This window comes from Heterocephalus glaber, unplaced genomic scaffold, assembly GCF_053883595.1.
Source record: "Heterocephalus glaber isolate CG9 unplaced genomic scaffold, H.glaber_assembly_v1.0 deba00001561, whole genome shotgun sequence".
In the NCBI taxonomy this organism is placed as follows: Eukaryota; Metazoa; Chordata; class Mammalia; order Rodentia; family Bathyergidae; genus Heterocephalus; species Heterocephalus glaber.
In genome coordinates, this window is record NW_028258349.1 from 1,917,558 (window position 1) to 1,936,216 (window position 18,659).

At 37.2% G+C, this 18,659-nt stretch overlaps 1 protein-coding gene and 2 pseudogenes across 2 annotated transcripts in view; all 3 read right to left on the reverse strand.

Annotated features, from left to right (window-relative positions):
* Positions 1–18,659, reverse strand: part of Atf6 (activating transcription factor 6) — a 227,055-nt gene that overhangs the window by 56,859 nt on the left and 151,537 nt on the right. For both annotated transcript variants that reach the window (XM_004865155.3, XM_021244749.2), the window contains one exon: positions 3,412–3,496. In XM_004865155.3, coding sequence (XP_004865212.1) covers positions 3,412–3,496 — 85 coding nt within the window. The remainder of the gene's footprint in view (positions 1–3,411; positions 3,497–18,659) is intronic.
* LOC106007803 (metal-response element-binding transcription factor 2 pseudogene) lies at positions 576–1,321 on the reverse strand (annotated as a pseudogene).
* Positions 1,320–3,381, reverse strand: LOC147823936 (metal-response element-binding transcription factor 2 pseudogene; annotated as a pseudogene).

Genomic DNA, 18,659 nt, shown 5'->3' on the forward strand with positions numbered 1-18,659 from the left:
CTTTTTTTTTTCTAGTCACAGAGCAATTTACAGGCTCAATATATTTTTTACACTTTGCTTGAAAGAAAATTTCAATATTTTACAGTCTTTTGGTAGGCATTATATACATTGCACTTTATGAAAACTAAAAGGTATTAACATAAATTTTTTCCCAACACTTTGGTATAACAAAACAGACAATGTTTCTCTAAATACTTGTGCTATCTAAATGATCTGTTTGCTCTGATAACCACTAATCACAAAAACTGACTCAATGGAATAATTAGAAAAATTATCTAACACCATGCATGAGTTTGAATCATTTTTTAATATCCTATCCTAGAAACATTCTACAAATCTTATGATTTAAAAAATTAAGTCTCTGTTCTGATTTTTAAAAGATGTCTTTTTTTTTTAACAATATCCATAACATTGACAAGTACATGTTAAGGCTAGTAACATCTCCTTTTGTGACTATTGTTTTTTTTGATGATGACGTTGCTTTTTAAGAAAGATAGTAAAAGCCAGACTCCTTTAGGGCTTTGAACTGTACCTACAGAAAATGAGTGCAGTGAACATAATATTCAGTCTTACAGTCAGGATGCAGTTGCTCCTTCCCATTCCACAAGATACTGCACCTTTCCATCAGGTGTTACCCGATGAGCCAAAACTCAGTACTTTTCACCACATGCTATTCTACCTGCAGCACCAAAATAACTAGTAATGGAGTTTTTTAGATGACTGAGTTGTAACTCTTGATCTGCTAAGTTATTCAAGATCTCTGTGTTGAGTTGTTCAAATTGTTAATCTTCTTGGCCTTCATCATCTTTTACAGTTTCTGAGTTCTGAGTCTGGAGTGTTCTTCGCGGAAGACGACCTCTTCTTCTACACAAATGTGGTTTGCAGCAGGCCAAGATCTACCTGTGCGAGTTCTTTTTCTGGAGTCAGATAAGCCATAATGCCTGGAAATACTAGATGAGGTAGTTTCTTCTGTACTGGAAGCACCTGTGAAATCCATATCCAAGGTATTGGATGAATGTGCAGTTCCCTCAGTTATCCCTATAGAACAAGGTAAATCCAAGGCAGGATTCTCAGAAACTGGTGCTTTATCCAAAGGCGGCTCAGTAGTTTTTTATATCATTTTTCTCGTATATGAGCCAGGAGGACAACCTACAGATGTTTTGTTTCCTTTTTTTTCTATTCCATTGCTTATTTCTCTTGGATCAGATATAAAGGCCTTTCTGCCATTAATTTTTTTTTTTTGGTACCGGGGATCGAACTCAGGTCCTCGCACTTGCAAGGCAGGCAGCGGAACCACTGAGCTAAATCCTCGTCCCTGCCTTTAACTTTAAATTGGTTTTTTCTCTGCTTTGAAAGCCACATTTGGTGGCACAGGAGGAACACGAATTCGCAACCCAAACAAATGCTTCTTCTTCTTCTTTATTTCTTTCCCAGACATAAACATGGTCTTGGAATCATTTAATGCCACCAGAACATACTCATATCTTTCAGATTTTGGTGTGTCTGCCAGCTCTCCAGGGTGCAATCTATCCCAGTTTTTATTATTATATTTCATAAGCTCAAGTTCAAAATCAAAATATTTCTTCTTGTGAATAACACTTAGGTTGTAAAGGCAAAGGTGTGCTATATCTACCACTGTAATGGCAGATGTTTGAGGTATTCTAGTCCAGAACTGCAGACAGAGCAAATAAATGTATAAAATCTATCTCCAAATAGCATTGGCTTTTGAAGGAATTGCACACAAGCTTCATGAAACCACTGCTTACATTTGCAGCACTGTAGCATCTTTAAATACCAGTTTCCAGGGCCTCCACAATAACCCTAACACTGCTGGACATTGGTTTTACGACCTGCGTCCCATTCAAGGACTGCCATATTATAGGGTAATGTCTGTTTCATGACTTGCAATGCTTTGGCATTTGGTCCTTTCTTAAGTGCACCACCCCTCTTTGTTGTTGTTGCAAAAACACACAACAGAGCCATTATTCATCTGAATCAATCACACAGGAATCACTGTGAGGTGTATGACACAATTGATGATATCCTTGGCAACATTTATCACCTCTTGTTAGCCCACGAAGTACCACTTTGCAGCCATTTCTCTAAGGGTATGCCTCTTCTCTCCAGTATTAGAGAGAGATTTCATATCCTCAAGCATCTCACTTCATCAATAATCTCCTTTTATTTTAAATCCCGTCCAACTCTCCTTGGTGCAAACCTGTGATAATGCCATTCTTATCCGACCATTTGTCAAGCTAGAAATTTATATATGCATCCATCCAAGACTGCCAGCACACAAATAGAGATGGGTGTCAGCAGTCACTCATTCAGTCACTCCAGCGGTGCCAACCACTTCATACAGGAAAAAAATAACCAATCATGTCCCCGTGGGCACTTTCCCTGAGACTCCAAGCACTTACTGGGCACCCGCCCCACCGGGAACCCCACACTTATGCAGGCACAAACCGAGGTCCTTGAGGACAAATGTTACGGGAACAGTGAGCATTCTTAAACTGGCCTCAAACACAGCCCACTTCGCTACAGCCCTTCGCCATTTTGGTTTCTCACGGACTGGCGGTGCATTCTGGGAGCACAGAGCAACTCCAGGGCCGAATCAATACTCTTATTTCAATAAGGCTAATGTGTCATATCAGAGAAAGCAATTCGTCAATAATACATACTGTGTTCATTTATTACACATAGCTGGGATAAAATTATTTCTTGTCTCCATGAAAAATCCAGCTGGAAGTAATCTCTTAACTAAAAAATTTTTAGAACTTTGTATATTATTTATGGGAATTTCTCTTTGGAGTAGTGACTTCTGTGCTTGTCATATTTTTCCTTCTAGACTTTAGGCATCTACACTACATCTTAACATCTTCAGATAGCCTCAGCATACCAGAGTATTACTTGTATTTTGTTTAATATCCAGTACTAGTAGTAGAATAAAATGTAATAGTGATACTATTAATATCAATTTCATCAATATTATGAATTACACATAAATAGGCTTCTGTGGCTTGGTCTAGAATCATATCAATATTGGGTAACATAAGATACTGCTTTAATTTCTAAAAATCCTAATTTACAAAGTTATTGTCAGAACACAGCAGGGACTTCTAATACAGTAGGACTAGAAAAGTCCCTGACAGCAACTCTATAGAACAATCAAATACTGTACTAGTTTTCCCAATCCCATAATAAGAGAATTAATTTTCCTTTAAAAATATAGTAACCTTTAAAAAAGAATAATGCAATTAGAACACAGTATGTAGAAACAGTGGTAAAATGTTTCAAAAATAATGCATGAACACATACTTACCCAACTGAAGATTTTAAATGTCTTTCATTTAATCCAGAAAATCTTGGTTAAGCAAAGGATATTGTTTATAAACCAAAATGTCAACTTACCATTTATGTTAATTGCTGGTAATACAATTGACATTTTTGGTCTTGTGGTCTTGTTATGGGTAGTAGCTGGTAACAGTAGGTGATCCTAAAATTAATAAAGAATAATCTGTTATTTATTGCAACTGGCTTGGATAGAACAGGCCAAATTTAGAGTTTCTAAGAGGCCAACATTTCATCTGGATGAAAAAATGGTGATTTTTATTTGAAATGGTAGATTAGAGGTAATTAGCTGCAAATCATTAACATCATTCATTTGTCAACACTATACACACTGACTGGGTATCTCGCATTGCCAGGCACTAAGCAGTATTCTTGGCATACTCCTGGGTTCTGACAAATGCTGCAATATAATATAAAGAGTTTTGGTCAAGCAATCAGGACAAGGGTGTTTAGTTTAGTTCTGTGACTAAATGTCTGTATGGTCTGGACAAGACTACATATCCCCTCTGGTTGTCAATTTCCAGTGTTGTAAAATGATGGGAGATAGACTAGATAATATTATAAGAATCTGAAATAGCTATTCACCAAACAGTCATTTTCAAGCTTTTTTTAATGGAGAAAAACTTTTTTCTCCAAAATTCTTATCTCAAATTATCAATTTATAAAAGAGAGACTCTGATTAAAGCAGAGTCTGAGCCTAGGGTTTTGCCTGCTTTGTCTGTTTCCTCTGAAGTGGCCACAGTATTAGACATTTATTTGTGACAGGTACATGCTAAAGAAGATGCTAAAGAAGATGTATAGAAGCATAGGCTTTAAAACTTTAGTAGAAGAGTTTTGAGGAATTATAAATGTATGCATAGCACAACTACATAATTCTACATATAACCTACCAAACTTTTGACAATGTATAAGTAAATCAGGGCATCTCAGGTTTCTGATCTATAGTCACATAATTACTAAAAGTAAGAATAAGCCAAGTGAAGTTTGGCCTCAGAAAAGGGGAATTTTGAGTATTTTGGAAAATGTATGCATATCTGTAACTGTAAAATGACTTTGATATTAACTAATATTTTCAACAACTCTTCTTCCTCTTAGCAAAAACACAAGAATTGTTACCAATAAAGAAAGGTATGTTAGGATTTGCATTCAAGAAAAAATAAAGTGAAATAAAACTGAACCTAAGTTTAACCTATCTTGTTTTGTTTTCTTGTTCCTATGTTCACTGTTTCATTATTCATTCCACAAACTTGCTACATGGGAGAACTCAAAATGCAGGATTTAAGCCAGGTGTGGTAGTGCGTGCTTGTAATCCTAGTACTCTGGGAGGCTGAGGCAGGAAGATCACAGGTTTGAGCCCAGCCTGGGCAACTTATTGAGACTCTGTCTCAGAACTTTAGAGGGTGTGGGGGGATGTATCTCCGTGTGAATGCCCTGGGTTCAATCCCCAGTATTGGAGAAAAAGAAAAGTAGGATTTGCTATAACTGAGAATGATAAAAACTCAATGCTACTTAGTTCAAAATCAATGTGACTATGAAACGCAGTATCAGCAAAGAAAAGGAAAAAAATAACTGGACTGTGAAAAACAACTTGAAAATGATGTACATGAACAAAACTGTGTAGAAAACATTTCTGTAACTGTTTGTACTTTGTATATTTCAAGGCAACATTTCCATGAGAACACTTTAGAAAAGGGGAAGGGAGAGTGACAGTCTATTAGAATTCCAGAATTACAATTCCAGAATTGCAGCACAGAAGGTTTTTGTTTTGTTTTTCAAGTGCATTGTTAGACACAAACATCACACATTTCTGAGTGTAAGATAACATATTATAACCAAGGGAAAAAAGCCCACAATTTGCTGATCTTCTTGCTATGAAAGTTATAAATAGTTTAGTTCCTATAATTGAAATATGCCTTCAGGGTCTCTAAATTGAATGAGAACACAAACCCCAAAACTTGCAAGCCCCAAATTAAGGTTACTATAAAAATAAACACACTTAGATTCCATTGGTCATGGGTTAAGGTCAGACTCAGACTTAATTCTGAATTTCCTGTTAAGAGCTACATGCTGTATACTAATGCTGTTTTTAAATATGATTTTCAGAACACAATGTCTCCTGCTGTCTCTCTTTAAGTTTCAAATAAAGTCCTTACTTTTGCAGCAGAAAGCCAAAAATTCTTTTACTATTTATGAAAAATAAGCATCACATAGTACACATATACAAATCATTAGTTAACCTGCCTTGTCACTCATCACTAAAGGTTTGCAAACTAGAGAACAGCCTGCATTCTCTCTTCTCTCTCTCTCTCTCTCTCTCTCTCTCTCTCTCTCTCTGGTGCTGCTGGGGATTGAACCCAAGACCTCACACATGGTACAGTCTACAATTTAAAGTGCTTCTTTACTAAAAACCCCAAAGACCAAAAATGCTGAGGACCAAAGTTGGTATACTACATATTCTAATAATGCTTCTATGATTCCAAAAAATAATCTCACCCCCCCCCCACACACACAGAGCTAGGATAGGGCAGCTGTTTAACATTTACTTTGATTTTCCCAAACTAAAAGTTCCTTGGACCTCACAACAGTGAACCTTGAGTTGAACGAACTTTGAACTTTTCTGTGTTCTTCTCACTGTTTTAGAACATTAATGCTATTAGTCACAACTTCAGAAACCAAGGAGCTTTAGTTAATGAGTCTACAAATATTTACTGACTGCTTACCATTCACAAAAAAACCCAAAACATTTACTAAGTCGAGTATACTGCCATGTAGCTTGTGCTACAGAGGATGCTTTCTTTGAAAGCATATAAATCTAAGTTTTTATTTCGTTGGGAGAACAATGTAAATTGTGGCAGAAATAGCCATTTGTCTCCAGTACGTGCTCCCTTTTATACAGAGACATGTAATACTTACTTGGGCACAAAGCCATCCAGCATAAAAACTACTCCACAGCCTCCACACAACCAGGTGAGGCCACAAATTCTAGTCAATTCCTATTGAATATAAAAGAAATATAAAGAAGAAGAAGAAATATAAAAGAAAGTTGTACCTGCAACTTCTTCAAGATAATAATGGTAGCTCACCTTCCTGCTAGCTAGAAGGCAGATATCACTGTGTCACTGTTAAGCTTAATTGTCAACTTGACTGATTAAGAGACTCCTGAAAAGGTGATTGGACCATGGAGGCACTATACTCATCAGTGAATTAATCTACCAATATTTACAGCTGAGTGTGCAGTCAGGAAGTGTGGCCCAAAGAGGAGCATCCCTGGTGGTGGTGGGGGGCATGCCTCTGGAGACTTGGTGCTCTTCCCTTGTGCTCTGCTACTCATCTGCCATTAACTAAGCAGCTTTGCTCTGCCATACCCTTCCATCGTGTTTCTGCCTTAGAGGCAACCAACCATGAGCTGAAACCATACTCAAAATAAATACCTCCTTTTTAAAGTTGCAGGTATCAAGTATTTTGTCCAACAACAAGAAAGCTGACTAATACAGAACATTTAGTACCAGAGAAGTGGGTTTGTTGCTGTGACTATACCTGACTGTATGTGGTGTTTGTGAATACCAAAACACTGTACTCTGAGAATAAGAAGCCTTTGGAGCAGGTTTCTGGGAAGAGTTTGGAAAGATTTGAAGATGTAGGCTAAGGAAGCCCTAGACTGCCATAAGCTGAGCTTGATGGGCAGTTCTGGTTGGAGCTCAGGAGAACAGAATGCTGATAAAAAGATGGACACTGAAAGCCAGGCTCATGATGAGAAAGTAGCTCTATTGGGAATTGGACTAGAGGCCATGCATGTTATACTCTGGCCAAAAAAAAAAAGTCCACATTTTGCCCATGTCCTGAGACTTTGTGGGAGACTGAGTTTAAGGGCAGTGGACAAATTGCTCTAGTGTGGGAAATTTCAAGGCAACCCATCATTCAGGCTATGGCATGGGTAATGCTGGCTGCTTTTTAACAATTCTTTTTTTTCTCCCCCAATACCAGGGATCAAACTTAGGACCTTGCGCTTGAGAGGCAGGCACATTGCCACTGAGCATTTTTAAATCCCTGGCTCTGCTGGCTACTTTTTTAGCCAGATGTATAGTGAGAACTGGAAACAAAAAATAGAGCGGAAGATATTGAAAAATTTTGGCTCAAAAACCCATGTATGAAACTGAGGCCAACAGAGGAGTGGTTATTGAACATGTTTAATGACAATACAATGTCACATTTCCACAAAATCCTCAAAAGGAGGCAAAAGCAAGTATCATTGGATAGGTTTCTTGTTAAAGTTGCATGGAAAAAAGGTTCCACTGAGCCAATAGATAGCAGGTATTCTGTAAGTGATAGTAAAAGTCATCCTACATAATAACCCTTCTCTCTCTTGTCTCCCTCATACCAGGCATGAAGTTTTTCAAATGTAACCGCAGGTTAATTTGTTTATTTTTTCCTTATATTTTGTATTGTTTTTATTATTTTATATTAGTGTTGTAATCATTTTTATATGAATATTTTGGGGTTATGGATCAAAATATCTGAGTTTCCATTATTTCCTATGGTAACATTTGCTTTGATATACAAGTGTTTTAGATTACAAGCATGTTTCCAGAAGGAGTTGTGCTTACCAAACTAAGGTTTTACTGTACTTTGAACTAGGACAAGAAGAAAAATGCCTTGAGGACATCTCAGGAATCAGCAAGACCTCATCCATTGCAGGGTCAGAGGCACAAAAGTATAAAACTTTTATTTGAGAAGGGAGCCCCTGGGCCCCATACTCAAGAAGGACTGTTTAAGGAATTTGTCAGGGTCTATTTCACCATGCTCACTCATTCAGACCCTCAAAGACTCTGGCAGCTATGGTCCACAGGGGCCTGGCTATTGCTCCTGCTGACAGCAGACCTTGGCCTTGTCTAAGTGATACTGGTTTCTTAGGTACACAGAACACTGAGATTTGGGGTGATGGAAGTCTTTACCTAGATTTCAAAGCAAAGCCTGGGAGGCTAGGCAATGTGTACCTGACAGGAAGGTGTGTGAAGCTGTGGGAATGAGGCAGAAGGCGCAATAGAGCCTCCAGGAAGTCAGGGATGCCAGGAACATGGAATGTCCACCAAGAAAAAAGCCTTGTGTGTTGCAATCAGCAAAGCCACAGTAGCGGAGTAGCTCAAGCCCCATGAAACTCGCACCTTACCATCATGTGACCCAGATGCCACAGAGTGAGCTACAGGACTTTAATGTTTGCCCTACTAGGTTTTTTATCACTTTGGTCCTATTCTCTTCTCTCCCCGTTCCTCCTTTTATGGAATGAGAATGTTTACCCTCTGTCATTGTATTTTGGGATTAATTGCTTCTTGAACTTTACAGATGCTCATAGTTAAGAGTTCCCTTGAGTCTCAGAGGAGACTTTGACATTTGAGAAATGTTGGAACTGTGGAGGCTCTGGAGATAGGATTAGTGTGTTTTGGCTGTACGCGTGATAGATACACCATGTTGGGTAGAATTATGACCTTGTATTGTCTGTATCTGAAGATTAAGTATGGTTTAAGGAGATGTGTTTGAGTGTCAAGTTGATAAGGGGTATGGTTAAGCTTCATGGTCAACTTGACTGATTAAGAGACTTCTGGAAAAGTGACTGGACCATGGGGGCACTATACTCATTGGGAGAATAATCCACTGATGTTCATAGCTAAATGTGCTGTTAGGCAGTGGGGCCCAGTTGAGGGTGGGTCAACAGGGGCATGCCTCTGGGAGGTATCTCTTGCTGGTGCCCTTCCCCCATTCTCTGCTTCCCATCTACCATGAACTAAGCAGCTTTGCTATGCCATGCCCTTCCACCATGATGTTTCTGCCTTGCAGCCAGACAACCATAGAGTGAAACCCTCAAACTGTAAGCCAAATAAAACTCTCTTCCTCCTAATTGCAGGTTATCAGGTATTTTGTTCAGCAACAAGAAAGCAAACCAATACAGACTGCTATATCTTTAGAAGTCATGTTGGATCATGACAGAGAGCAACAAGAAAGAGATAAGGATCCTGATGGTCAAAGACCTACCATAACATTTCTGGAACTTATATTTGAAAGAGAAATAAAATTCTAATTTGTCTAAGCCACTATTATTTTGGATTTTCTATCATTCAAAGTGTAAACCTTAATCTAATTACTAGTTAACCATGAAGATGTGAAACAGAATCAGAGATATTTGGTCAAGAGAACTATTAATAAGGGTTAAAGTAATAAGAGGTAAAGTAATAAGGGTTAAAATAATAAAGTAAGAACAGCATAGAAAAAATTATTTACTTTTTAACCTTCTTGATATAACTCTCTCCCCTATTTTACTTATAGATGAACTAACTAATGGAAGAAATTCAATCCTGGAAAAGTGGAATGGAGGTATAATTTGAACAAAATTGTTTTCTTCCTATTAAGTCACCTGAAATAATAAAATTGCAACAAAGTAAACTATTTAAAAAGGAAATGTAGAAAAAGGATGTTGCTATAGAGACAATATACTTTGGAACTGCCATTCCAAATTATGTCACTAATTTTAAGACATTTTTAAATGGACTCCTGAAAGTCTTCATAAACCTTAGAAAACCATAGGATATCTTCAGGGATAAAACTATGTAGTCAAAAATTATAATTAGTGCTGGGCCAGGGATTTAGCTCAGTGGTTCTGCCACCTACCTCGCAAATGTAAGGTCCCGAGTTCGATCCCCAGTACCAAAAAAAAAAAATTATAATTAGTGCTATGCCAAGGTCTTGAGTTCGATCACCAGTATGGAAAAAAAAAAAATTAGTGCTTTGTTACTCATATTCCCAGAAGAAGCTGAAGAAACAAGGGTGGGGGGAATACCAAAACACTGCACTGTGAGAAAAGCAATATTTTTCCAAAGTTACACAATACTGTACATGAGAAAAAAAGCTATGTTCATATAGTTTTCCAATTTCCCTTTTCATGCCCTTCATTAGAAGTAGATGAAATATTAGTGCATAAGAGTATTCAAAGTTATTTAAGAAAACCAAAGCTTTTAAGAATAGAGCCACATTTTGCTTAGCTGAAGGTTATTATGGTAATTTACAACAAAAGTAAGGTCCTGAGCCAGGTGTGGTGGAGCATGTCTGTAACCCCAGCACTCAGGAGGCTGAGGCAGGAGGATTACTGTGAATTTGAGGTCAGCCTGGGCTGAATAATGAGTTCAAGATTAGCCTGAACTATTTAGTGAGACCGTCTCAAAAGAACCAAAAAGTAAACAAACAACAAAAAAAGGTCAGGTCCAGAAACTGATTTATTGAATTTAATGACTCTCTACTCCCACTATTAAACTCACTGTTACAGCATATGTATTAAATTTTCCTAACTACTTGAGCTGTGTTTTTTTTCCAAAACCAATTTTGCTAACTATATGTTAGTGTAACTGTGTAATTTAATAGAATATTACATAAAATGATAAAAACAGTGTGAAAAGCGAGCAAGACTTGATAAAAGTGAATAGGTTAAAAAAATGCTTTTCTAATTGCAAAACAACCATTAGAAAATGGGGGAAAAAATCCTAAGTCTGTATTCTGACTGCTTAATAAGTATCTTCCAATTATTATTTTAAATTAAAGTAACTGGAAGTTATAGTTGGTAAATTGTAAATGTAGTTTATGCAAGAAAAAAATGGAATTGTTTTTTCTTCCCTTTTTTATAGGTCTGTGATATATACTAAATACATTCATCATGGGGAATTGGCACACATATATATCACATCTTGTTCCTTTTTACTTCTAAACAGTGGATTTGGACTGAAAGAAAAGGCACTTATCCTCCATCAAATATTGGCAAATGAATATACATCATATAATTAAGTAAAATAGAATAAAGATATATCTTTAAAAAAAAACAATTCCCTGCTTTAACTAGTCTCGTTTAAATTAACCTGTCAAAAATTAACAGACCATCTACTAGTTCCTATTATATTAGAGAAAACAGCTTCTCTTATATTAGGAATCTGGCTCATGGCTGAAGGCCTTTTTTGATAAAAAGGAATACACTTAATATCTAATGAGGCACACTGAGCATGAAGGAAACTCAGTCTGCAATAGGCTGCAATTGTGACACTGAGCAGCTTTCACCTGGATTAGCACAGCCCTATGGGTCAAAAAGCTTTGCACACCAGGCCAATAATAATAACAATGGCCTCTTAACATTTTATATTTGGCCCATATCCACTGAATTCCTGAGATGGGGTTGGTTTTCAAGTTCAGAAATGGTTAAAATCAGATCAAAAATTTAAAAAGCATCTATCTTTACTTAAAAAATAGCTTTCCATTGAATTTTCCTTCACCCATGCTCCAATGTGAGAGAGCTTTTGTTTTCTACTATCACTATACCTTAATTATTTTACCAAGTACTTTTGAAACTGTCCAATAAATTGAAGAGAATATTAAACCTCAAAAAAAACAGGGCCAGGGCAGCAATTAGAAGTTGGCCTTAAAAAAAAAAAAAAAAAAAAAAAAAAGATTAAAAGGGATCGGGGATTTAGCTCAGTGGTTCTACCGCCTGCCTCACAGGCGTAAGGTCCCAAGTTCGATCCCTGGTACAAAAAAAAAAAAAAAAAAAAAAAAGAAGTTGGCCTTTAAAGTTGCTTATCTAAATTCACAACATTTGGAACTAGTGTTTTCTTATAGTTATACTAATTGCTGATCAGAAACCTAATGTGTCCATTCACCAAAGCAACACCAGTTAGAAAGTATGAACTAATTAAAATACAGACACAGTGACATATCCTGAAAATAAAAATTGTAAAAAAAAAAAGAGGTAGTAAAATTAAGTGGAATATAATAATTTTAAGTCTATTAAAATGCTCATGACATAGAACTTCCCATCATAGTAAAAACAAAGTACATTACTCACCCAAAAACTAGAAATAGTTAATATAAATAATGAATATGAATGCAATATTTGAGCCACTAATATATTTAATAAAACTACAAATCAAAAGGAAATATAAGGCTTGCATCTGCAGCATTAGTATGTGTGTTAGGGGAGGAATAAATCAAAACTATAAATGTACAACAGATGCGCAAGAATGAGTCAACATTTATATTGACAAGAGGAAAACTTTGACAATACAAACTGTTGCCAAGGTCAATAGAGGAAAAACTAACTTGAAATTTTAATAAATTCATACTTAAGTGTTGCTTTAAAATATAGTTCTCACATTAAGCTCTGCAGGAAGCTTCCTTAAACCTGACCAATTGACCTTGGCCTCTTCTTCTATTTACATACAAAAAAATATTAGGTTAAACTATATAAAATTGTTGTTTTTGTGGGTATAATTTTATCAGTAAAATAGAAAGCTCAAACCTAAAAGTTACACTCCTCTTTTTTAATAACCAGAATTAATGTTTAGTTTCTTGGTCGAAATGGTTTCTTGCAAATATTTTACCAAGAATAGACAGTAGCTTCTGAATCATTCTCTCTTGATGAGAGTTGCAGGGAAAGTGTTTCTACACCAAGTCAGGGTTATTTTTCCTTGAGAAAACTATTAGACAAAATGTTAGTTACTTGCTTAGAACAGGTACAGGACCAGGAAATCTTTGACCCAGTACTTCATATTACTTCATTCAAAAAAGTGAGCTAATCAAAGTTCAAAACATTGTCAGCTCTAATAACTTTTTCAAAAACTGGGCAGTGTGTGATTTAGGGAAATTTAGGACCCTTAAAACCGGTTATCAATCATCACTTGTTGAGTGCCAACACAGTGTGGCAATTTTAAAAAATGTCTTACTAAGGAAAAAGATCAAACACTAAATGTATAACGAGTTTAATCATTTGAGTTTGTCACACATAATGTTTGCAAGATGTTTCATTTTAGAAATTTCACTTTATCCAGCACTACTGGTAGGAACTGAATTTCCTGAAGGTTAAATTGCATTCTACAGACATGCCACCAAAGCATAACACAGAGGGGTACAGAGGAGGGCCCGTGGCTAAAGCAAATTGAGTCAAGTTTCCCAAGAAAATAGTTACTAAGAAATACTTCAAGAAAAAAAAAAAAAAATATATATATATATATATATATAAAAGAATTATTTTACTTTTGTTGGAGAAAAAGGGGAAAATGTTGGGTTGAGATTTTAAAAAATTAACTTGAAGATCTACAGAGACTCAAGGTAGTCTCAAATGCCATGTGGGTATGTAGGCAGCAGGCAGGGTGGGAAGGGAGCTCATCATTCTACAGCTTTCTGGAAGGGGAGAAAAAAGGAGTAAGGAGTCCTACTTAATTTATATATCTAAAGGTATTTCTCCTTGCAGTATCCTCAGAGTCTGGATAATCCCCCAGCCTTCTCTATAGATCTTGATCCTTTTCTTTTCAAGGCAATATGATTATGGTTTCAAACAAACAAATAAGGAAGATTGTAAAATATCCCTAGAGTACATTTTAGGAAAGACTGATTGTGACAAGACAAATTACTGAGTAAAAATAAAAAGTATATACCTTATATTTCTTTTAATGCCCTTACATTTTAACCATAACCTGCAACAATCTGATTTGTCCACTACCTTAGTAGACAAATTTTCTCTCAGGGTCTTGGCTTAGCAAAGCAGTCAAACTGAACTCTTGCTCACAAAGGGAAAGCTGAGATTTTATTGCCAGTAAGTATAGAGCTATAGTACAACACAGACCTGTTCTATAACCCAGAAGAATTCTTTTTATACTATACAACATGTACTTTCCAGAGCCTAACACAGTTTTCATCACAAATGCAACAGCAAGTTTGGAGAGTCTAATCAGTTTTAAAGTGCACTTAGGACATATAATGCATGTGTAGGAAATAAATGAAAATTCTGTTTTCCTTGTTTGGTCAAGTATTGTTCTAAAAAGGGCATCAGATACATTTAAGGTAGCAAAGGCTTAAAAGGCAAGTTACGGTCCGGCAGAATTAATTTTAAGTTCTGTACTCATTAGGTATCCTGAAAACATTTAGCCTTTATAGTCAAAGGAAGGAGTGAACATGGTGACAGCACTAGTCTTTCTAAAACAGAGTTTCTTAGGAACATCACCTGCAGGACTTCATAATGTAAATAACTAGGTTCCCTGCCTCCTGAAAAAAATAAAGATGCTAAGTCGGAGGTGAGCCAAAATGCTGTCTTTTTAACAAACTCCCTTGGTGATTCTGGTGCAGATACTTCCAGGACTCTGCCAGGTTTGAATTCTTCTCTACCATCTGATTTCTACCTGCAGGATCCAGAGCAAATTCCTTGCCTCTCTGTGCTCTCACTTTCTTATCAATAAAACTGTGCCAGTAAAACAACTGATACATTATTTAGAAAGATTAAACCAGTTAGCCAGGCATGGTGGTGCATGCCTATAATCCCAGCACTTGGGAGGCTGAGGCAGGAGGATCACCGCTAGTTTGAAGCCAGCCTTGGCTACAGAGTGAGTTCAAGGCCAGCCTGAACTACAAATGGAGACCCTGCCTCAAAAAAGAAAACAAACAAAAAATTAAACAAGTTATTATTTTAAAGTATTTGGTACAGTGACTGGTACATAGGTGTCTGATAATTTATTTTTTCTTTTTGGTAAAGGACCAACAAGTTGGAGGTCAGAGAAGTCTTTGAGAAATGCAACAGGGAGGACCAACAAATCTAGGTTTACTCCCCTCCACCTCATAGGTGGCAGCCATTGTCCTGCTGTTGAAGAATAGCAGGCACCCACAGTTGATCCAAACTCCAGCCTAGAAAGGAAAGCTCTTTGTAACCTGACCTCTACTGACCTGGCCTCTTTCCATCACAACTTCTCACTATTCCCTTCCATACACATCAGTGCCAGCTATCATAAACATTCTCCATGAATTCAACCAGGAAAAAAAAACCCCTTCATATTTCACTTCCTTTAATTTAAAAGATGATGGGGAAAACTAATTGAAACACAAGTATTCAAAATCTCCATCCTACCTCTTTCAAGGAGAGTTTTTGTTTTGTTTTGTTTTTAAATGCTGATAGATTGCATACATGGTAGGGGCAAGATAACTGATGTGGAAGAAAGAAGCTAAATTGATTCTAATTTGTTTTTTGAGACATGGTCTCGTAATGTAGTTTAAACTGGCCTTGAACTCACTTTGTAGCCCAGGCTGGCCTCAAACTTGTGGAGACCCTCCTGTCTCAACCTACTGAGTGCTGGGATTATAGGAATGTACCACTCCACCTGGCTTCTAATGTTAAAAAGTATGAATTATCAGCAGAAAAAAATGTTCTGGAAGTTGGAAGGAAAAGAAAAGAAATGGACAAAGAGAGTCAGCCTGAGCTGCAGCCTTTGTGTGGCAGAAGAGACTAAAACAGTAACTTTGTGATGTGTAGGAGTGGGGACAGATGAAGAATAGGAGACAAAAATCTTTGGACATTTTTCTGTCTTTGGTTTAACAGTCCTTTTGGAATATTTTCAAGAGCCTTCATTAATACTTATCAAGTGTTTAACTTATTGGATTTGTATTTATTTTGGATATGTCACCATGTCAAAAATCAGCCTTTAAAAAGAACATGTATAAAAAGTTCACTTTTATTTAAATTACATAGAGAAAGGTCTTTTCCTCTGTGAAGAATTCATAGTGGTCTTTTGGCAGAGAAGCATAACTAAAAATCAAATTTAATCCTAGTACAAAAATAAAAAACACTTCATAGGCCTACCAATTTGAAGAATTTAGGCAGCTACTCCTGTACCACACCTGACTGCTCTCCCCTCCATGGCTGGGCTCCCACCCGGCCTAATCCCCAGCCTGGCCCACTGACTCCATTGGTGCCTGTCGCACTTCTCCCCTAGCTTAGACCGGGCTGCTCTCCTGCCAGTGGTGTTTCTCTTCCCCTCTGAAGGGTCACAGGGACTTTTAATAGCTACCCAGGTCTAGCTGAGACCAAGTTTACCCCTAGACATGTGCTCCCCACTGTGAGGTTCAGTAGCGTTGCCTCCATTTGATTCTTACAGTTTTACCAAGCTGTCATCCTGAGTACTAACTTGGGTTAAAGGAGCCCAGAGAAGATTTGGGGAGAGAGGCAGATATTTAAGAGGCTCTAATATAAAGCATGAATTAAGAGAAAATTAAGCCAAGTTTTAAATCTGATAGTCCTGATACTTGATATTGGTCAAGTAAATCTTAGGTTATATTTCTGATTTTATTAAATAATTTTCATTTTGGTCATGTGAATTTCAAATCAGTCTTCTCAAATCTTTAAGATTAGGTACTTAATTTCTATAATACTAGTTCTTAGTTTGACTCTCCAGAACACAATTATCTCATCTTCTTGTAGCAGATATAGTCTTTGAGGGAAGTTTTATGGGCAAAATATCTCCAACTACAGAAACATTAGGGGGAGGGGATGATTTCCCTCCCTCCTTCCTTTCTTTTTTTGTGCTGAGGATTAAACCCAAGGCCTTCACACTTAACTACCTCCCTAGCCCTCCCCCTTTCTAAAACATTTTTTGAAATAGGGTCTTGCTAAGTTGCTAAATTGCCCAGGATGGGCTCGAACTTGTCACCCATCTGCCTCAGCCTTCCAGAGTGATGGGATTACAGGCATGTGCCACCAGATGGGCTTCTGGCAACTAGGGCATAGATATGTGACCAAAGCTTGGCCACTGAGATACTCCTTAAGATTAAAAGCCTTGGGTATAAGAGCATAGAGACTCAGAGATCCAGCTATTCACAGCAGTGCTGGGGAGGCCGCAGGCAGCAGTGAGGGTGTCCACTGGTGTGCTGGCCTAACCCAGATTTCTCTGTCAGACAATGGCTGTTCTTTGCTGTGTGGTGCCCTTTGGTTGCTCCCAGTGTGTACAGCCTAATTCTCCAGACCTCTATGAAGTCTGTGAACAAAGACCTTTCCAATAAATTCCCTTTCTGCTTAACAATAGCTGTTAAGTTTCTGCTTTAACTAACATTACAGTAGTTTCCATTGTCTATAACCAAGAACTGTGACTGGCACAGCACTGGAACTTCATTTCTCATATATTTGGTATTGCTGGTTAATGTCTGACCTGACAACTGCCAAAAATTAATTTTTATTAGATTGTGGTATCATTTTAGATAAGTAAAATATAATAAATTCATACAGGCATTAACTAATGGATCTCCCAGCTCTTATCTACTATTTGACTCCCAGACTAATGAAAATAGGCCATTTCTACCATTCTGTCTCCACAAAGATCACAATCTGTTAAATCCACTTGCTTTTTTCTAGTCCTCTTCTTACCTTCTCTGTTTGGCATTTGACACTTTGAACTTTCCTTCCCCAAACTCTCTTCACTTTCATTTCCCTACAACTCTCTCCCCTTCCACATCCCATGGTAAATATTGGTGTTTCTTAAGGGTGAATCTTTTTCAGTGCATATCCTCTTTTGGCATTTTCATCTTGTCCCACAACTTAAAATATGTTTGACTCAAACCGTATCTCAAGACTCCTATGTACACTTCTTTTTACTAAACAACTCTACTGGAATATTCTACAGGTCATTTATTTGCAGGTGAGTGCTGGAAAGTGAACCCAGGGCCTAGTGCATGCTAAGCATGTGCTCCACCACACCCTTAAACTCCTTACAGGTCTTTAAACTCCAATTTATGTCCCCCAATTTAGGTAAATTCATCAGTTTCTATTTTGTTATCCAAACAGAAACTAGAGTGATTTTAGACTCCTCCATTTCTCTTACTCTTAACATTATTTATGTTCCTTTCTTATTCCTGAGCATCTGTCCCCATTAGCTCCTCTTAAATATCTCTAATCATTCCTTGGTAATCTCATTTAGTATCAAACTTTTACATATTAAACAAATTTATATGTCTAGGCTATATCTAGCTTCCTAATCAAAATATCCACTTGATGTCTCAAATTTAAGATCTCTAAAACTAATCTCCTCTTGTAGCTCCCAATGTGCTTCTCCTGCAGGGGGCCCTTTCTCAGCAACCATGCTGTTCCTTCTCAGGTGCTCACACCGAAGACCTTATACTACTCTTATCATACTCCACTTCCAATCCATAATGTAATGCAGTGGGCTGGGGATTTAGCTCAGTGGTTCTGCTGCCAGCCTCGAAAGCGCAAGGACCCGAGTTCGATCCCTGGTACCAAAAAAAAAAAAAAAAAAAAAAAAAAAACCTAACACGTAATGCAGTGGTTCTCCTTTCCAAATACATCCAGAAACCACCAGCTGAAAGTGTCATTATCTATAATTATAATAGTATGCTAAATGGTCTGCCTACTTCTGATCTTTTCTCCTAAAGTCTTCCCTCATTACAGTAACCAGGATGATCCTGACCAAATGTAAATAAAAATGCTCTCCAGTGGCTTCCAATTTCTGAGT